Source organism: Amphiura filiformis, chromosome 2 (assembly GCF_039555335.1).
Source record: "Amphiura filiformis chromosome 2, Afil_fr2py, whole genome shotgun sequence".
Taxonomy (NCBI): Eukaryota; Metazoa; Echinodermata; class Ophiuroidea; order Amphilepidida; family Amphiuridae; genus Amphiura; species Amphiura filiformis.
In genome coordinates, this window is record NC_092629.1 from 79,140,416 (window position 1) to 79,163,388 (window position 22,973).

Consider the following 22,973-nt stretch of genomic DNA (forward strand, 5'->3'; position numbering starts at 1 on the left):
ATTCTGGCACTATGACCATATTGGGGGATTTCAATTTCTACATCAATAATTTCTCTTTTATCAATTGCTGATCGCATTTTAGGTAATTTATGGACAGATACATAGCCAACTGTATTCCATGAAGGGTCATCATATAATTGAATTTGAAAAGCAACTGCATTGCGATCCACTGCATTTGTTGGCTCTGGCTGAACGCGAACTTGTACAGGAATTTTTTTAAGCATTTGACACCTACACATCCGAAGTATAAATTGGTAGCTCTGCCTCATGTTGCATCCAGTTAATCTGAACTCCTCCTTGAATACTCTAGTTGATTCTGTTAAATGTTGCTGCAACTGCTTTAACAACTCGTGCCCTTGCGGATCGTATTTGTTATTTGCCTGTGGCCCTGTTGTGCTGATATTATCTGTTGTGATAGTAGATGTACATGTATCAACTGCATTCATTGCTACCTGTAAATAAAAGGTGTACATTATGTGTATTAGACAAGAGATAAATAGAACTGTTACATAAGGTGATAATCAAAATGTATCTTAACTTGAGAGGTTAAAAGCATATAGTTGCTTGAATTTGGGGATGTGATTTGGGGAATTTTTGTGACAGCACAAAGATGTATTTAAATCATGTTGAATGTTTACAGTTTAAAAGTGGATTACCTAGTTGGTAGACCTGTACCACATCCCCAATTTTAAGCTGAACAATCTTTAGGAGAGGGTATAAACTATCAATTTTGTTAAATTTTATAAAGGTAAATATAGTTTGTAAGTCTGTACATGGGCAAATTAAAGGTAAAATTAATTCTACAATGTATTATGACATGGCTGTAGAGTTTACAAGTGAACATTATATGTCTGTGCTTAAAGGTGTTCAATTTATGCACAATTTAACTTTCTAATATTGTACAATTTGATGTTGAACAATAAATGTAACATGAGCTTCTTGCACAAGTCTGTTGACATTAAGTTCTTTGCCAAATTCACATTAAAGGTTACATTGGGTTTTGATATTTGGAACATTGTTATAGATCTTATGATGGTTTCATACTTCCTGCTGTTTGCCACTGAGCGGTGTGACTTTTCATAATGCCACTTCGAGGGTTGACAATCAGAAGGTCTTAACTCACAAAGGAATATCCTTTGTGAGTTAAGGCTTTCTGATTGTCAACCCTTGACTTGTACTTATCTTATGAAAGCCAAAGTTGCTGCTCAGCACTGCTCTCTGCTCATTTGCCAAAATTGTATCCTGTTCTCATACGTCCAGAGCAGCAGCACTCCCAAGTTGACTTAAAGTGATCGATATATTAATTGGCTTGCTGCTGGTGCAACTGCGCAGTGAAGCAAAATTGTCGCCAGAGTGGCAGGAAAGTATGAAACCAGCATTACAGTTTCATAGTCATTGACTCAGAAAGTAGGCCTACTGTACAGTGTTTGTAGGTACTGTGTAAGAATATTTTGTGTGAGGAGATGAATGTATTTATTTTTCCATATATGATAAGTTGAACTACCTTGGTAACATCATACAAGTATATCAGAGGAATTTCATCAGTAGTTCCATCTTTGGCCACTATCTGAAATACAAAGATGATATATATGTGTTAACAAATAAACTAAATATGAGTGAATATATATCATGTCGATGATTGATATTTATTTTAGTACCGGTAGTGAAATTCTGTTTCAACTTGACTTTGGTGATGACATCAGACTTGCCTTTATGCCTTTTTTTATTGGTACCCGGAATTTATATGTTGGCACACATAAATTTATAAATGTGCATCGAAATTTTGATTGAAAAATCAATGTTGCTCTAAACCCCTTCTCCCCCCCAAAACACATACTTTTTAAAATTTCTTGAGCACATTGTGCAAAATTTAATTGGGGTTAACAAATTTATCGCCACCCCACCTCCATGTTGCATATCATTATGGATTCTTTGATTTTAGTGGAAACTTCATGTTTTGGAAACAGTTGTTTGACTTGAAAATAGTTGTTTTAGAGAAATCTTTTAGATTCGTGGTACCGATCAGACAGGATAATACACGAGTACACCCAAAATGGTATTATAAAGTTCTTCTGTATAGACAATTTCAGCACTAAAAAAATTGTCAGTGGACTTTGCAAAAATAAAGAAATAAATTAAATATAGACCTGTAAAATTCTGTCCCACCACATTTTGAGGTGATTTTTTTAAAGTTCCAGTAGGGACGGAAAAAAAAATTTAGTCAAAGCATTTGGAGTGAAAACAACTTATTGCATATTATTTGCAGAGAGTCAACCTGGCACAATAGTGTGATAGCTTGTGATACACTCCAGAGTTCAGTGAATGCGAATGTTGTTCACTCCAGTGCTATTATCAACCGGTTCATGCCGGATGTCCGACCGACAGAATACAATTACAGCCGTTCTTCCGTGAAAAGTAGGGGATGAGATTCTGTGGATCACGAAATGCCCTTTTAATTTAATAATACTACAAATACAACACAGAAAGAAAATCACTCTTATTCAGCAATATCATAAATCATCGAATGATGTAACTTGCCTTGTGGCTATATGATAACTTCGGTACAATCTTTACTGGCAAATCCGCTTCCTTGACTTCTTCATTCCCTTCTACACCAAGAGCAATCACGAACTCCGCATTGGACTCCTCCTCACCATTCTCGTCTACCACATCACCTTGCACCCATCGCATATTCAAATTTATCATCTCCTGAGCCCGTAGAACTCCTTTTTCATCAAACTTAGTAATTGAAATCATTTTGTAATGCTCGAATTCGTTCTTTTGAACCAACCCAAACCCCCATCTACTCAACTCGGTCTGTACTACACGCACTGCCATTGTTGTTGTTGTTGTTGGATATTCCTCCTTTCAATACTTATATCACAGTTATCACTAGTTTGCACACACACACACATAAAAGTTAGTACGAGGGTCAGGTATACTGGCAGCAGAAAGTTCAGGCGGAAGGATCTCTTTCGCGGATCCCTGGACGTAGTTGAAGAGCGATCCCCACTACACAGGCAGGTATCTCAGGCAGGGTGGCATCTGTAATCAATCAGACATACATTTATAAGATGAGTTAGGTTGAGAGGAGCAGGCGATGCAGGTTTAACTGTCAAGTAGTGTACAGGCATCATAATCATGCATTATCAGAACAAATGTCAGGAGCGTGCAGGCTACACGCAATCATAGAGTCAACAGGCATGAATAAATGCGATTTCTTTACATATTTGTTGTTTTTTAATTAGATAACCAACCATCATATCCTATTGTTTATCAACATTACTTTTTAGTGATTAAAACGTCTTTGTGTAATTCTAAAATAAATCGCACTTTCCACCAAAACGCTGTGAGCTACGTTAATACCCATTTTTAACACACGTTATTGGAAAGAAGTAAAACAGAGGTATCAATGTAATTTGCGGTTTTTGAAAGGAAACACTCATAGGTTTTTTAAAATCACAGTAAAAATCGTGATGCTGTAGCATTTTTGGCATAGAAATGTTGTAAACATTGATATTTCGACCGACCATGTTAAGATTGGTGAGCTACGTTACCAGGATTCTATAGTATGTACTTGTATTACATGTACTTCCTAATAATATGTGAAAGCTACTAGTGGTCGAACCCCATTTATATTAGAATTAACCGACATAACCTTCTAACGTTCGCAAATCACATTAAAAACATTAAAAACTAGTGAACTACGTTGCTGTGAGCTACGTTACACACTCCTTTACGCATCTTCAAAACTTCTATGAAATGGTGAAATCTATTTTACATTTCACTCACGTGATCTTTATGCAGAAAACCTTTTACGAGCGCGACTACCGTGATGTTGCAAATTCGGCGCTAACAACGCGTACGGCGCACAGTTCATTCATAAATTTCCACTTGGCAACAACAGATCGCCTCAGCAGCCAATCAGAGACAAGTGCGTGCAACGCAGTAAATACGCGATGTATCCTTACAATACGCGCTCGTCAAAGGTTTTCTGCATTTTAGTATAGTTTGCTTTTTATGATCTTGGATTGAGTAAAACCAGCCCATTTTGTAGTCGGTAACGTAGCTCACATTACATTGAGTTTTAGTGTTTTAAAAAACATCATGACTTCCTGAAAGAAAAATATGCAACAGGTGTTGGCAATTTTTTACATCTGAATTAAAGACTGAAAGTAGTGATACATTTACTCTTATTTAAAAAACACAAAAAGCACCTGTCTTCAATTTTTTTAGTGGATTGGCACCGGATTTTGTAGAATGAGCGATATGTGCAGAGCCGGCGTAGTCGCGTGGCTCAAAACAACAGAAAAGATGAGTGGCCAACGCCAAAATAACCAGGGCTGTCAACTTTTTGGAATTGATTGGCGTGAGACAGAGGCGTACCGGGATTTGCCGACTCCAATGTTCATTTTGAATCATGATTATTTGAGCCACGGCGTTCGATAATGTGAAAGCGGGGGGGGGGGGTAGGACCAACACATAATATTCATGAATATGCGTGAGATTTTAATCATTTTCCAGCTTCTTGCGTGAGATTTACTACCTAGTCGTGAGATTATACTACCTTGGCGTGAGACCGTGAGAAAGTGACCCAATGCGTGAGACTCACGGCCAATGCGTGAGAGTTGACCAATGACAGCCCTGAAATAACTCAACAAAAAATGAAGTAGGGAGGTGCTGAACTCGGACTCGGAGTCTCGGGTTGGGTATCATGCAGTGCCAAAGTGGTTTATAAGACTTACGAGAACTTGCTGCAGGAATAAATGCTGCTGGCGGCCAGAAAAGCTGTAGATGGGACAACAGGCTGCTTTCCTGGATGCTTCCTTTTGTCTCGATGAGGATGAGCCTTCTGTAACGCTTCGATGAGCGGGTGGGTGACGAATTCGGCGTTGGTAGAGTAGAGAGGTAGAAACTACTTCAAGATCATCAGATAAAACATCACATCAAAACATCGCATACGACGGATCCAAATATTTACACCCTCAGAGATGGAATTTCATGAGATCGTAGGAGATCTAAAGCTCACAGATTGTGATTTATAGCTTCGAAAAACTTACGAGAAACTAGCGACGGCGTCTTTCAGACATCGGCCATCTTTTTACATTTTGTTTGTTGTTTGTTTATTTTATTTTCGTATTTCGCACCAGCCTAGTATCCCATAGTCCATTGCGAACCTGTCAATCAACTTGAGTTTACGCTGCCATTGTGTGTCGTGGGACGCCAGATATTGTATATTTTAAACCAGTTCAGGGAAAAATCGTCTTTTTGTTCGCTAGTGGTGTGCTACTCGTCATGCATCTATGCTGCGAAGGTGGGAGATGCACATACTCGCTTAGATCGAGAGATATCTCATTGACAAGGTAGGGACACACAGATGAATGCATGCACACAAACACACAGACATAAATCCACCATTATTGTATTGTCATGCATGGGGCCACAATGTGCCACCAGCATTTATCAGCAAAAGACTAAAATCAAACAATAATGGCACTTCTTTCTATATTTAAATTTTGATATCCTTAAAGGAAAACATAACTTGAGCTTTTCATACCAAAAACTTCAAGGAGAAAAGTGAACAATAAAAGTCTCATGTAGAATTGCCTGTGTATGAGGTTAGCTCTGTACAAAATGCATCATGGAGTAAACAGCATGATAAAGGCTGCTTTATTTTTCTTAAAGAATATATTGAGGGGTCCGAGCCAAAAGGCCCTTAGTGCAAAAATGACATGTAATGATACAGGCATTTTTTTACTGTACTTGTGGCCTTCTGGCTCTCACACATTTCATGCAAAGTGTTGCACTTAGGGCTTTATATTTTGGCTGATAACAGTTGATGAGGCTATAACTTGTTTATGGACCAGTGTTGTAAGGGTTATTTTGCTACCAGACATCCCTGTGCGCAAAAAGGTCATTTTGAGATACAGGCAATTTGTACTTGTACTTAAAGTCATTTGATTTAGACACCCAAAATGTAGTTATTAAAAAAACAAAAAAACTTGCCACTGCTACTGAATTTGACTAGAAACTTTCCGTCATACATGTATGTATGTAAATCACACACTGCAGATTCAACCCCATGGACACTACTGGTCATCTAACAACATTTCTGATTGGTTAATAACTTGAAATGCTCATTTCAATTGCCAATTATGAATAGGCTGTAAACTATTTATGGTCTTGCATTTGCAGATGATACCCTCCTTGATTGGTTCGAAATTGGACACAATCTTCATTTTGGCCAATCGGCAGGTAGTTCTCATAGGGTTAAAAGTGATATACTGTTCATTTTGGGTGTCGCATAGTGAAATCTGTGATGTGTAATATACATGTATGAAGGAAACAATTTTAGTTGAATTCAGTAGTATGGACAAATTTCTTTTTAAAAATCACAATACATTATGGATGTCGAAATTATGAAATATGAGGTGTGTGGTTTATAAGCAAATTAAAGTTACTTTTTTCTTTTGGCTTTCTGCAGCTCTGGTGTGGGTAAGGTCCGGATTGTCTTCCGTCGCATTTGTCCTTTCTCCAACTTCTTCTTGCGCTTTCTGCAACACAAATAACAGATAATATGCCTTAAGTTCTTCATAGTGAATTCATAAAAAGCTATTTTGGGACCAAAAACTTGTTTTGGGTGCAAAATATGGTGATTAAGTTATGGAGTGGATGAGTAATGTGTCCGAGGTTGAGAGACATCATGGCGATTCCTGTACTTTACTGTTTTGTATACCAATTTGATTGGTTATCGGTTTACATTAAATTCTCAAGATTAAGAATAGAAAACCAAATAAGAGATGATATTCAACAATATTTATGTTCCGGAGATGCCTAATTCATTAAAAGGGGATGTGGCTGGATGAATTCTGCATTGCATGTGCAGGTATATACATGTACCGTAAAGATTGGCCTAATGGCGCTGTGGGCTCCCTTGACATAACTGGCATTGTAGGCAGAAACTAAAAGTGCCCTCCCAAAACATCCCACCAGCAAATAAGGGCACATACCCTAATTCTTGTTGGGATTTTCAGAGGAGAGAGCTCTCAATTTCTACATGAAATTTACCCCAAGGCAAAGGAGCCCATGTGCGCCATAGGTGAACCTTTATGGTAATGAATGTTATTTTTACCGCAATAGTAATATCCTATTGCTGGTTCCAAATTCAGCAGTCTTTATACATTAAAATGAACCAATGGCACTGATGGTACATTAGCCTCGCCTGTATTGAGCATTGACAGAAATGCATTATTTGCTCAGACCAAGTGATTGCAAACCCCATGATTCCACAGATATTCCAGGAAATAAAAGAAGTTCATACTGGTATCAAATCCTCCAGAGACAGATCTGGAGCAAAAAGATGATTTTCATCATTGTGTTCTCCTTGTGGTTATTTCCACCAAGTTTCATGCAAATTGGAGCATTTATTTGACCACTTGGTGACCTTTGACCTTGGAGGACCTCTAGTTGTTTTTGACATAATTCCCACATCTTCACATTTATTTCCAGCAAGTATTTGCCCAATCTAATGAGAGCTATTTCCTGAAATTTTACAAAAATTGTGTACAATAAGACCCTTGGCTGACACTGACCCCACTTCACCCTTTCCGTAAGAAGTATTTTGATTGGTAAGTATTAGTAGCAATCTATTACTTTCAGGGGGAAAATTCAATTTTTGAGCATGCATATTTACCTCATTTGTACCCTAGATGACCTTTGACCTCAACATCCTTCAGGTCACTGTAAGTCCTCTACCCAATAATCATTTCTACCAAGTTTGAGTTCAGTAGTAGTGATACTTTAGAATGGCATATGAAACTTAAACCAAATCAGCACATAGTACACACCCCTACATACATGTATATGCAGAATACGTACACCCCGACAGAAATGGTGAGAACTCTCTAGTCCGAAGGTTCCCTAGTCTGAAGGCTCCTAGTCCGAATTCTGAAAAAGGTTGGCTAGTCCGAATATCGGGTTCTTTAGTCCGAATAATAAATAAGGTTCTCTAGTCCCAATATAGAATAAAGCTCGCTAACACTAACCCTAAACCCTAACCCTAACACTAACCCTTATTTTATATTCGGACTAGAGAACCTTCGGATTAGCAAACTTTATTTGGTTTTCGGACTAGCGACCCTTCGGACTAGAGAACCTTCGGATTAGCAACCCCAAGTTCAGACTAGAGAGAAGGCATGACAGAAATAGTGATTGTGAGACAGAAAATACTGGTCCATAGGGGTGTGAGAGGCCACAGACCAAAAAAGAGGAAAATTACTAAAAAACACTGAAAAACAACGTGAAATCAGGGTAAAAATGCCAAATATGGGCTGAAAATAAAAGAAAACACAATCACATACATTTTTCCAACCAAAAATGAGGAAATCAGCTGAAAAGAGGAACTCTCACACCCCTGACTGGAAGATGACAAATATCTTGATTCACAAAAGTAAGTTTGCAAGAAAAAGGAGATCCACATCAGCAATTCACACAAAAATAAACCCACAAAATTAGGTATTTTCCCATTAATTTGGCATTGATATTAAATTTATGTCTACTAAATGATAAATTTGTTATCTCTTGTTCATTCACATGCAATACCAAGATTATTTCTGGTTTGTGGTCATATCACATTTGGCCTGATATGATCTGAAAGCAAGTGATAACATTTTGTATTGCATGAACAAACAAGGGATAACTAATATTACACTATGTGCAATGTGACATACTTGGATAGTTTCTTCAGTTGCAGCATATACTCAGGCACAGGACACCCTGCATTCCTCATCACATTGGCAATGCTGAAAAGATAAATAATAACAACAAAAATAAGGCAAAGGTATGTACTTACAATTAGCGAAAATAGATGTGTACAGAATAAAAGTCAAGGAAAAATGCATTGGGCTTTTCTATTTAAAATCCACACTACCTCGTGTAAGATTTTGGAAATACGTTTCACAGGGGGAGTATGTTTTTCAAATGTAATTGGTCAAGGTTAATCATTTTGATACCCATACTCCCCCTGCATTATGGCTTTACCTATAGATGAGTTGACCTCAATGTTTATCAACAAAGGCTAGGGACTGGTATATCGATATGCTTGAGTGAACCCCATGCAACCACTACTCTGTTCATTAGCCTTATTGTGATGTGGCGGGAGTTTTAAAAACATGAGCCCTGAACAAAATATGATGTGCGCGCATACTGCCAGGCAAAAAACAATGGAAATTGTGATGATGCGTGCGCATACTACCAGGCATTGACGTCAGAAGTCAACTCATCTATATCTTCCACAACTGGAGCGAGTAATTGGTATGGAAGATACCCAATTGTTTATTCTATTTAAAATTCATACTCCGTCTGTGGAAGACTTTAGCTACATCTTCCACAGGGGTAGTGTGGATTCTACATTGGATATATGATTTTTGTGAACTCCGAGACACACTATTTTTTGGCCTTACAATTACATACATGTATTGTATGGTATGCATTTTCGTTGAGCTGAGGAGGGCAAAGCACATTCTTTTTTTAGGAAAAATATCTCCTCAAAAATGTACAGTACCTTCTTAATTGCACAATATCATCTTCAGTGAAAAAGGTCACAGCACTTCCACCTCGACCTGCTCTACCTGTCCTTCCAATGCGATGAATGTAGCTAATAGCTGAGGTAGGGAAGTCATAGTTGATAACAAGATTGACACCCTTGAAATCTATGCCTCGTCCCATCAGTTCTGTAGCGATTAGAACCCAAATTTTGCCAGCACGAAAGCTCTTTATAACATTGTCTCGCTGTAGGGAAAAAACAACACCAATATATTCATTCATGTTACTCTATAGCCAGATATTTTTTGTGGTAAGAATGTCACAAGCGTGTTGCCTGGCGAAAATTCATGATAGCATTCATAAACCATATTGGTTTAGGATATGGATCGTCTTCAAACTTACATACATGTACAATGTCAAATATCATTCCCTTTATGGCTCTATGTGAGAAAAATTTCAGCGAAATGTGAATAATTAGCACAATTAGCAAGCCAATATGTTGGCATCCCAAAACAACACTGTTGCAGTATGTCCCGATGGAAACACGGGACATTTCGCCATACCTGACGACGAGTTCGCCCCAGTACATGTTCATACTAATTGACATTACATACCACTATGCTCATTATCATTCTTGACTAGCTCATGCCTTTTATTTAATTTGCCCCTTAAGGGATGGGGTATAAACGTTTGGACAGTATTTATTGTGGGACATTAGAGCACATCAGACATATCGAATTGCATTCTGAATACGAAGAATGTCCTGATGATATCAGATCAATATGTCCGATGTGCTCTCATGTCCCACAAAAAATACTGTCGAAACGCTCATTCCAGATCCCTTAAGTATTTCTTTATTTTTGTGTATATCATGCACATTTCACATTTTTATGATTTTTCTTTATTTTATTTACTAATTCTTTAGTGGGGGCATTCTCTCTTATTATATACTTCAACTTAACACAAAATATGTGAACCAACTCGCATCAAGCTGAATACACACAATATGTGGCTTAACTCTATCAAGGTGAGAACAAATTTGACTCAAATTGAGTCATTGAGTCAAATATTATGTGACTCGCCTCATCATACTCACCTGTTCTTGAGTTTTATCAGCATTTATTACATCTACATTGTAGCCATCGTAGATCAGTTCTTGAAACAATTCCTTGGCTCTCACCTTGGACTGGACAAATATCAACACTGGTGGCAGGAAGCCCTATAGATGAATCAAATCAACATAGAATTACACAATGCTGGTGAGAATTAATCCCTCGACAGTAAAAAAATTTAAATAATGGGTTCGGCTGCTCTTCGCCCATTATTTATGTTTTTACTGCCTCGGACACATTATTTGGGTGTAAAGGATAATGCTGCACCCTTTATTTCTTAAATAATTCATAATGGCAGATTATGGAAGCAACCAATCAGCGGCACTGTGTAATTACAGACTGCACACTATAAAGTACCGTATTGTTTGTATTAAATGCGCCCTCTATAATCAATGCCCCCACTCCAATTTTTCAATGAAAATGGACAAAAATGCAAAAAATTTCAATGCTATATTATTTTTATGAGTAAGCTTAAAACTGTCTCATCGACCATCACAGCAACAATCGCTAAATTGCATGGACAAAACCTGTTAGAGACACGCACTTCCAGTTCATTGCCTAATCATGGCAGAATTCCACTAATTTCATCAGATTCTTGTTTGAAGACGAACTTTTTATATTTACTGTGAAAAAATCCACAGTTCCGTGAGTGCCACCATCTTGAATATGAACCCGGAAGTGAGTGATTCTTCCGTAGTTCACCATTTTTTTCACTGAAAATTCCCTTCTAATAAATGTCCCCCTTTGGAAAAATGCAATACCCCGAGGTATTTATTCCAAACAATACGGTATGTGAATTTTGTAAAAAGGCATCCAGCTCTTTTTATTTTACCTTTTTGAAGATATCCCTTATTGCCAGCAACTTTCCGTATTCATCTCCTACAAACATTAACTCCTGCTTCACCGTCTCTGTAGCTGCATTTCTGTGACAGGAAAATAAATATTTTTGCATGTTCAGTGGAGTATCAGGGTCAGTTGTCTGGGGGGGCAAAGACAAAAACATTTTGCGTCCCCTAAGCCAATTTTAAATTTTATTCTAATTTTACCCAAATTAAAGGTAACATTTTGTGTTCAGTGGGCCAATTTTCAATTTTACACTATTTGGGTGGGTGGGTGCACAGTGTGGTAGTGGTTGAAATTTCCTTGCTTTCAGGAGGGGGATGGTTTTGGGTAAAATTTTCTTAGGGGTTAAGTTAGTATACCAACTCATAGGGGGGGGGGTCAAAGGAGCCAACCCCCTTCCCCCCCCCCCCTGCAAAGACCACTCTGCCCAGTATAGCATGTGACAATGCTCCCTCTGCCATGATCTTATTTCAAACATGGTTCAAGGTGTAACCTGCAAGGTTTACGACATCAGACGTGATAAAGCAAAATGATTGTGAAATATAGCCAATAATAATATTCAACTTCATTTGTATTTTATTGTTCTGGGGCAACACTAAAATGACCATAACTGTAAGTCTAATTATAATAGGGTATTCAGCAAAATGGAAGCTCAGAGAGTGGATTTTGTAATGAAATTGAAAACCTAATTTTGATTTTAAGACACAAGACTCATATCTTAATCGCATCACATATGTGACCCCTCGGCACAACTGAGCTCTGAAGTCGCCAATCATCATTTTTGAGATATTCAACCAAAATATTCTGCTTGAAATTAGCTTTAAAATGATGTATATCATGTCGATAGTACTTGACATTTAAGTAATGAAAAATCAATAAAACAGTCAATAAATCCTTTGTTTCCTATTGTTTATTGTTAAGTTCGATGGAGCATATCTCAATAGTGGCACTGGCGACATCCGGGCTCAGTTGTGCCGAGGGGTCACATATGGTAAATCACAATTCACAATATCTATTATACAAGACATGTATACATATTTATTGTATTATGTTTGAAGCTCACCTTTGACCTACTGTAACCATGACAACATTATCCAGGTTCAGTTTACACCACTGCTCCACATCGTAAGATAATGTTGCACTGAACATGGCTCGCCTTACATGATTGGAGTCGCATGCCTGGTAGATGGTTGCAAGCTGCTCACGGAAGCCTGTTCTGCCGCCCTCAAACAATTTGTCCGATTCATCCACTATTAACCATTCAACACTGATGAGAAAAAAGAAAAAGGTTTGGTGATTTAAAGGTAGCATCCCAGCAAACACAAAAATACATTTTTTAATGGGTGTTTGGTTTCAGAAAAAAACTTAATTCAATTAAATGTTAGGTTTTAAAGGTCACAAAAATGTTTAAAGTGGAAAACTACAATAACATTGTTAATATGTTGTCAAAATGTTATTGTAAAATATTTTCTTACAAACATTTTTGGCAAATATTACTACATTATCTTTGAATGTTTTGCAGGAATTAAGTTTTAAAAATGTTTTTGAGTGTTATTTAGTTTCATACCCTCTCTATATATACACCCTATAATAAATAAACCCAATATTTTAAAAACATTTTCTAGCAACCTTTTACAAATGTAAATGTTGTGTTTCTTAGGATATCAGAATACTATCCTCATGATGTTTCTACTGATCTGATGGCATCATGCTGGCTGAGAAACCAACCAAGAAACACCATGTGTGTCAATCACCTTAAATATCATGGAAATTATTAACCCAACACTGCTTTAAGTACCGGTACTTCATACCAAATTTAAAGCAATGGACTATTCCAGTTGAATAATATCCATACACCCCTATGGCAGACACAACATTAATCTCCCCTGGATTTAATCGGGTCACCCATTCGGGTAACCCCATATGAAATTCATACTCCCTGTGTGGGAGATTAAGATCATGTCTTCCATAGAGGGATGTAAATGGGCAACATATCCATTTCCTAAAAATCCATCTGGTCCTTGGACAGGTGGCTGCGGGCTTGTGCGCGGTAGGGAACATTTAGAGGGGTTTGTGCAGGGAATATGCTGCAGGGTATCACCCCCCTTCTTAAAAAAGTTTTTTTGGCTCTTTTTATGACAAATTATCATCATCCAATTCCGGTGATTGGGGATAAATTGAATTTCAGGGGGGGCAAAATCAAAAAATTTTGCACAAAATTGCTGCAAAAAGTGGAAATGTTCACAATTTGGGTTTTTTACTGGGGGGGGGGGGGCAACAGGGGGGAAAAGAGTTCTGACTGGGGGGATTTCCCCCATGCCCCCACCACTGGTTGTATACATTTCAACTGGATTCCTTTTCAGTTATTATGGATTTCAACTGGAATAGCCCAATGCATGGTTTAAAGCAGACATTGATCATTCAAAGCACACATTTTACATGTTGTGTATCTGTATAGAGAGGTAGTCATTGACGGGGCAAAATGCACCTGTTTTTTAGGGGCTGTGCACTAATTATGAGCCCGAGGGGAAATTGGAGGGGAGAAAGCAATATTTGGCAAGCCAGGAAGTGGGGGGGGGCAATTTTGGCAGGTCAAAGAGGTGAGGAGGGAGCAAGCAATTTTTGGCACACACTTATGGGGCACTTTTTAATAGGAAAATATAACACAAAACATTCAAATATGCAAAATTTCCTGCTTGTTTGAAAATTGGGAACCCAAAAATTTGGGATGTGCAGGGGGGGGGGGGTTTTTTTCATTCTGTGGGGGGGGGAAACAGTTTTTGGCAAAATGAGAGGGGGTAGGAAAGCAATTCTTTGCATACCTTTTGGAGATTACACCCGGAAGAGGGGTGGTTGGGGCTCATAGTTATTGCACAGCCCCTTAGGCTTGTAGTAAACAAATTTTTGTTTTTCATAAAATAGGCACATATAGGTGCTAACACAGAGAAGATATTTTACATTCCCACAATGCATTTCACCCATTTCAATTTTCTGTACTGGTTTGCTATCAGTGCAACATGGGTTAATATAGTGATGAAATGTACCTCAATGAACAGTGCACATCCAGATTTTGCAAAATATGTGTATTTCTTGACTATATTGACCAGGGTCTTAGCTAGCCACCCGTCTGGCCGTCATTTTAGACGGCCAATTTGCTCGTGGGACGGGCAAAATTAATGCCTTTGACAGATGCTATATTATAAATTGTATGTTTTGAAAAGCAAGTTGCCCTTTTTAGTAGACCCAATTTGTAAAACAACAAGGCCATATCAGCACATATTTGAACTCTTTGAACCCCCAATGGGCTAAGAACGTCTGGTAAATGTTTTAAAGGTCAAATTAGGACAGGCAATTTTATTCAAATGACGGGCAATCCTCAATTTCTAGCTAATAAGACCCTGATTTTGACCCATGATTAGCCAGTCTATTCTCAACATAAAAACAAAGGGAACTTGCATAAAGTAATACATGTAGGAGTGTCATTTGATGTAATGAGGTGATGCGTCATGTTGCAAAGGATTCTGGGAAGGGGAAGATGATTCACTATCTCTCCCTCCCTCACGCCCATATTTCCACCTCTCCTCCCTTTTCCCCCGTCATCTCTCACTATCCTTCCTCCCTCTATCTCTTCTCTCCCTCTCTTTGTTACACTCATTTGAACAAAATTTGCAGTCTTAATTTTTCTTTAAAAATTAATTAAACAACTTTTCCATGACATTTACACTTTTTTCTAAGAATGATCTGAACTCATTGTGTAGGTGGAGTTGTTTCCTGACTTCACCCACAGGGGGCGAAAACAAGTGGGTCAAGTTTCCAGTGATTTTCATTAATTGAGGTGTTCTTTCCATCACATTAATTGTATTTCAAGCATAATATAGTTTATATAGATAGTTTCAATTACATTGACGTACATGCATGAACAATCCAATTACCGGTAATAATGTTTTTAAACTATAAAATGAAACCTATACCTATACAAGTGGATATTCATATGTAGTGGTATATAAAATATCCTCAACATTAAACTTTTAGAGTTACCCTTTGAAACCCACACTCCCTGTGTGGAAGATTAAGGTCATGTCTTCCACAGGGGGTGTGTGGATTTCAATAGGAATAGTCCATTAAACTGCAATTTTCCTTCTGAATAATCCAGATAAATTTTCATACTTTCCATCCTAATGTTATACAAAATATTTTGTCTGAGGGGAGCAATCTGTTCCCTTTGCCATGCCTGTTAATATCTAGAAATTTTGTAAAAACTATGCCAATTTCTTTGCGCATCAATTAGGTTGTGTTACATTTTATTGAAAAATTTGTGTAGCGATCCGTTTTTGATCCGCAATTCTACTCAAACCAAACTTGAGTAATGCCCCATGTTCTCCACATGGGGCTAAATTCCAAAACATTATGTACAACTGTTTTATTGAGCATGAAAGAACATCATGTTGTATTTGGTATTTTTGAAAGCTTTTGGAGTTCTTCAGTTCTTACAATATTAAAACATGCACAAAAACAGTGCTTACAATATTAAAACATGCACAAAATCAGTATCCTTATTGTGAATAAGGCAATGAAATTGTGCAAAATTTAGCACTATAATATAATATAAAACTGAACTGAATTGAACTGAACTATTGTTGACTGCACTATACTGATGTACAGATAATATTCCAGGACTTGAAAAGTGGGAAGAGAAGGAGAAGCTGAAATGGTCTTTTTACATTCCATGATGTAAACATGGTCTATGGTTATTAGTCCCTCACAATAGAATGATTTTGCAAGTTTAATTGGGGGGGGCTGGTGCCCTCTGAACACCCCTGTACCGGCAAATGATATCCTGACAGTATTCCAATTAATTTTCCCTCCCTCGATTTCTAGGTATCATGACGACAATTGGCCATTAATCATGAAACTGTCAATCCAATCCAGGGGTATGACGTTCATAGGACTACTGTGCCATACTGTGCTATTCCATTTAAAATCCACACTACCCCTGATGAACATGTTGCAAACAACTTCCACATGGGGAGTATGAATATCAAATGTAACAAATACATTACGTATAGGCAGTTCCATTTGAATTTCATACACCCCCTGAGAAATATTCATGCTGCATCTTCCACAGATGGAGGGAGAGTTTCAAATAGATATGGTTAATGTGCTATAATTCCTTTTGAAATTCATACTCCCCCTGTGGACTATATTTCCAAAATCTTCCACAGGGGTAGTGTGGATTTCAAATGGAATAGTCCATTGGATTCTGGAATCAGGTTCCATATGTGCTGCAATCTGACCCAAAGAGAACAAAGGCAAGCAACTGCAAAATTGAGATACAGGTAAAAAGAGAGAACAGAAAACAATATCATACATAAGACAATTGTTTAAACAAAAGCTCGTAACTTTGCAACAAAGTCTGCTAGGAATGCCAGGATTTCGGCAATTATATGATAAGTTGCTGGGCAAGCTGATGATGATATTAACTCATTTGTCAGAAAATGCCCCCTTTGGCCTGGTTGGACCAGGGTGTGTCACATATAAATACCGGTATTTGCGGGCGGTGTGATCAGTTGTACCTCGTCTGGTCATGAGGATAAGAAGTGCTTTTTTCCACCAGTTGTGTTACGTTGGCAGAGGGGCACCGCATCAGTAAAAACGAACCAGCTCAATTCATCTTCAAATTATAACCCTCTATTCAATATCTGTGCAAGTAATTCTTTAACTTTTTGGGTATCTAGTAATCGGAGGCTTACAGCTTGTTAAATACCTGTAAATCCACGCCACGGTGCCGTGTTTGGAGGATACCTGAAGAAGCGCAAACACAGGATTGGAGCTTTTTTTACAACCTATTCGGTAAGTAGCTTCTCAACATATCTTCACTAAGTTTTAATATGATACATGTTTTAAATCACATTAGGAATTGATTCTGAACACATTTAGATAAATAGGAATATCAAAATGTTGGTAAAATGTTAAATGATTTGTCTAAACGCACCTGATATTTGAAGTTCTTTTTTAATGTGTTACAGTTTGTCTTTAGCTTCTAAAAGCTTCTCGTAATGCTCTTTTCATTATGTACTTTATTACAATTTCCGTGTTATGTACATTGCCCAACAGAATTATAAACTTGTGTTTTTATACACTATTTTGTCTGTTTTACCACGAATGATATGCAGTTTTTTTTAGCTTGTGTTTACCTGACATTTTGCTTTTACATGCTTGCACTATGGTTTTAATTCAAGAATTTGTAGAAGTAATATGTGACATGATCAAGGGAAATGAGTTGGATGTCGCTAATATTGATTTTGAGATATTGGCAAAGAAAGTGTTAAAATTCGTTTATTTTATATTGTTTTCAGCGATTGATAAATTGATGTAACTTTGCAAGGAAAAGTAGTATCAACATGGGGTTTTTAGTTTCTGAAAGCTCTAATTGTCCTCTTTAGAAACATGTAAACCTCATTTTCGACCAGGGTCGACATGCGACTCATTCCCCTTGATCATGTCACATATGTTCTTAAGATTGCTGTTAACGTACGCTGCATAATATCTATGTAAAGTGTATTGATGCCTTTGCTGTGTGTTATATAAATTCTCATTTTATCAATTTAAATTTTTAAACACCATAGATTTTGAATGCTTTGTATAGAATCTAAATGCCTAGATGTTCAGTTATAATTGTTAAATGCCTTGATGCGATGTGTTCTCAGTAGAGCACTTAATTAAATGTTTGTATAGATAGATAGATAGCTGTAGATAGATAGACAGATAGATCATACAATTTCTGCACCTAAAACATAGCAGGTTTTGAATTTTTTTTACATTTGCTTCATATGAAAAACTAGATGGGCATTTAACGCCAAAAGCTGTGTATTAAAGGCAAAATAAGACATTTTCCAATTTTTGTCAAATTTAACATTTCAAAAATACCTAATGACAATTTTAATGACTTATCCCAGGTTCTCTTTTATGCAATTTATACACAAGTTTTTTTTACACTTTTGCTGGGAATTAAGGCTCACTTTAGATAATCCATATATTTTTGCATTTTATCATTAAAGCATTAGCGTATAATATTTAGCAAAATATCTCTTTAATGCGAATTCTGCTTCTCAGTTAAAAATCAGAATAGTTTGTTCATAATGCCCTATGCCTTAAAATTGAAACCATGACTGGGTTTATCACATTCATTTTACCATTTTTACCATGAGATTTCTTCCAAAATTTTCTACTCTATGCATTTGGGGTCACTTTATTATACCTAAGTGTGAATTTTTGTCTTTTCTGGTTTGCATCAGGACCATTACTCAAACATAAAAACATATCATAAGGGAGTGTATAAAAACCTGTGAAGGTGACACCTTTTACATGAAATCATGCTTAGGGGTACCTTTCAGATACAATCCTTTTTACAGGGTAAAACCACACCACATTCATGCTTAAAGGGACAAATAGGGTATGTTTTGACAATCTCTCACTCTATGAAACTTGAGTGGCCCTGGGAAATTTTCATGTTTAGGAGGTTTTTTGGGAGTGAAACTTCTTTTGGGAGTGTTTTGAAACAAATTGGTCAGAACACAATTGTAGCTATAATGGTGGGCGGCAGCAGCCCAGCACCAACTATTGCCACCCACCACTAAACAGTGATTTTTAGTGTTGCCGCCCACCACTCAAATTACCAAAACGTGTGCGTCACTAAAGTAGTACAAGCAATAAATCTATGGTAAAATCTTACGTTAAAATATTAGCAATTAGTAACATTTAGAAATCATGTATATTATTGCTTTCTCTTTTTTATTAGTAAAGAAGTTGAGATGATGCGGTCATTCTAAACACATGAAGGATTTTCAACTTGACCTTTGATCTTGGTGAAATCCTGAAAGCTACCAGAAGATTCTTGGTAAGTACAAACAGAGACAACTTGAAAATGTGACCAGTCAAAGCAAAAAAGTGGACTTTTAAATTTGAGATATAATACAAGTCAGCTTTATTTTGAGGCACGATACTAGTCATTATTATGTTTTGATGGATCCAAGTTGTGATAATATTGGATCCAAAACATAATAATGATAAAATTGATGCTTTACGCCCAATATTTATTGGTCTCGCTATGAGTTGTAAAATATTGGACTCGACTACGTCTCGTCCAATATTTTAAAACTCATAGCTCGACCAATAAATATGGGCTCAACCGATCCAATTTTATATCAAAATTGATCAAGGCATCCAGATTTTTTAAGTGAAAATAAGTCATGTTCTTTTTATTTGCATGACTTCATTCATATCTTGGGAAAAACAAGCAATTTACCACAAAGTCCACTCTTGCGACTGGTCACAAATTTAAAGTCGAATTTTATCAGCTTTCGTATCACATCATTTGATCAAGGCATTCAGAATTTATAAACTCATGATTTCTTTTATATTCTTTATTTTTCATGCATGTCACTGAGTTTGCCATTTTGATATGACTGGCCACATGATGTTCAAGGAACAAACAATGATTTGCTATAAGCCAGAACACTAAGTTACTCCAGGCTCATAATTATTGTACAACTCAAACTCTAGTCTGGCGCAGATATTCTGCTTAATTGGAGTATATATATGATCCAGATCTAGGAAGTTGTCAGCTTGATCACCAAATTAAGTCGGACGTTGAATACTGCCAATATAGTTCAAAAAACACTTCCCATGTAATAGTTCTCTGTGGGACTGCTACAAGCCACGGAAAAGGGTGTGGCAATAATGATGACAGCAGCTCAGCTCTTGTTTTCTGACAGTGTCAGTTTCTTGTTCAAATTAATTAATTAAATTAAAACGACTAATATCATGCATCAGATAGATTGGTTTTCCATGGTTTGACCAGGGAAGTCAGACTAGTCTCACTTCCCTGGTTCATCCAGGCACTTGCCCACCACGCAATGCCATTAATCACTTGTGACTTTGCACCAATATGATTGATTTTACTTACCATATAAATATTTGTCCATATGGAGCTCTTGTGTCCTACCCCTTACACCCTCCTCACTAGGGCTACACAACTAAAGTCAACTATAGTCATAGTCCCCAGGGGGTTCACTCCCATTGTGGCCTGTACACCATCCGCGATAATAAAAATGCGTAAAAAGGGTAGTTTTTCATAGGTAGGCACGATACGCGCGTATCATGTTTAGGGTGTCCAAAACATGAAAAATTGGAAAAAAGGTTAGCAAAATACAATTGCTAATACGCGAAAATGAAACTTAGGGTATGAAATATGATGCAAGGAATAAAATCCCTGTTTAGGGTGTGAAAACAGGTGTGTGTTACCTGTTTAGGGTGTCATTTTAGCCAAGGGTTAAATCCTTGTTTTGGGTGCTTTTCAAAAGTTGATTATTGCGGATGGTGTACAGGCCACAATGGGAGTGTCACCCCCGGTCATAGTCATGACTATTTAGTGGTATAATAGTAGGGACTTTAAACTATGGTTGATAGTCTAATATAATTTTGTGTCCTCCAAAAACAAAATTTAAGGGTTCCTCTATTTATGCCTACATAAAATGTAGCTCAATTTACACTTACCAAATCATGTTATGTTCATTAAAAAAATTGTCTTTAGTCCATATATCATATATGGCTTCCTCGTGGCGGTTATTTCAAAAAAATGTTTTCATTAGGGACGCACCATTAGATATTATCGGGGGGGGGGGGCTAGGGAGTTTGGGTCAGGGAGAATTGGGTTTTTTTTGCCGCCAAAATTTTTTTTTTCGCTGCCTTTGGAGTTGTCTTTTTTCAATTTTAATGTATACCTTTATACAGAGCTGGGTAGAGAATTTTTTTTTTTTTGCCCATCAGTGACGCAAATTTTTTATTTTTTACTCATCAGTGAGGCAAAAAATTTTTTTTTTCAAAAAACTCCCTAGCCCCCCGATAATATCTAATGGTGCATCCCTTATATCTTTAAGAGTAATGATGATAAGTATACATCTGAATACATTTTCAGAAAGGAAATGACACAAGGACTTCAACTGGCATTATAACAGATGTGCAGTTTTTAAGACAATCACAAAATCAATTACTTCACTGTGTCGAGGAAAGCATACGACTATTTAGTCTACAATGTCAGTGTATTTGTGATCAGCAGAATTTAACTACAGTGTTTTGGATCAAGTGCTTGGATAGTATAGTGTTGCTTGTATCGTTTTTGTAGATCATGCTGTAATACATGTAGAGCAGATATCTTGCACTTCCCACACAGTGGCGAGCTGGGGGGCAGACAAAGGGGGCAGCTACCCCCTGTGAAAGGTCAAAGGTCTTGCCCACCTCTGCCCCCGTGGGATAGTGTCCACCCCGATATTAAAGATTTCTAGGCCTTTTTGTATATTACCGAACTTAACTTATCCCTACTATACCCTACCCCACCCAATCCACCTCACCCATCACCCAATCCCAACTTCACCCTTACCCCATGCCTACACTTGTCCCTATCTTATCTTTCCCTTACCCTACCCCTTCCATCACCACATTCCTACCCTACTCACTACCCTTACCCCACCCCTACCCCACCACTGACATCACCCTACCCTACCCCATCCCAGCTCATCCAGGTTACTCACCCATCCCCAACCTCACCCCTGCCCTCACACCACCACTACCCTTACACCATCCCTACCCTACCCTCCCACCACACCCTACATTACTCCTACCCCTATCACCACCACTCCCAACCCCATCCTACATTGCACTACTACCACACCCCTACCCTTACCCCCACCCACCACTAGCCCCATCCTATCCCTATCCTACCTCACCTGTCCCTCACCCCACCACCACACCCATACACAGTACCACACCCTATCTTATACTACTAGTCCCCTTCCATCACACCACACCCCTTACCCATCACAGCCTATCCTACCACACCTACTCCACCACAGCCTACCCCACCCCAAGCAACACTACACCCTACTCCCAACCTCATCCCATCACTAACCTCACCCTACCCCAACCTCACCATGCTCACCCTTACTGTACCCATATCCAACCTACCCTACCTTCAGCCCAACCCTACCCTCTACCCCACCCCATCCTGTACCCTACCCAATCCAATACCCATACCCCCATTCACTTCCCCTCACCCTACCCCTACGCTATCAGAGCTCACTCCTTACTCCACCCCTAGAACCCCACCCACAATGCATTGTCACCCATCACCTAACCTCATCCTACCCACCCCAATCTCACATCACCCTTGCAGGGACTGTCTTTTGGAATTTGCAGGAGAGCATTAAATAGCTCTTCTGGAGCCTTCAAGGAGAGCTGTTTAAAGCATTTGCAATAGAATGTAAGGAGAGAATGGTCAACTAAGGAGAGCAAATATCACTCTCCTATATCAGATTTAAGGGGAGCAGTAGAGAGTGATAGCTCTCACTCTCCTCAAAAGGCAGTCCCTGCCCTTGCTCACCCTACCTTTAACCCACCCAACCTACCAACATACCCATG

General features: G+C 38.0%; 1 protein-coding gene across 1 annotated transcript in view; it reads right to left on the reverse strand.

Moving 5' to 3' along the window:
- Positions 1-22,973, reverse strand: part of LOC140146665 (probable ATP-dependent RNA helicase DDX52) — an 81,750-nt gene that overhangs the window by 33,430 nt on the left and 25,347 nt on the right. The window contains exons 8-13 of the mRNA XM_072168534.1: positions 12,562-12,765; positions 11,488-11,578; positions 10,640-10,762; positions 9,563-9,789; positions 8,730-8,801; positions 6,462-6,554 (exon numbers count right to left, since the gene is read on the reverse strand). Coding sequence (XP_072024635.1) covers positions 6,462-6,554; positions 8,730-8,801; positions 9,563-9,789; positions 10,640-10,762; positions 11,488-11,578; positions 12,562-12,765 — 810 coding nt within the window. The remainder of the gene's footprint in view (positions 1-6,461; positions 6,555-8,729; positions 8,802-9,562; positions 9,790-10,639; positions 10,763-11,487; positions 11,579-12,561; positions 12,766-22,973) is intronic.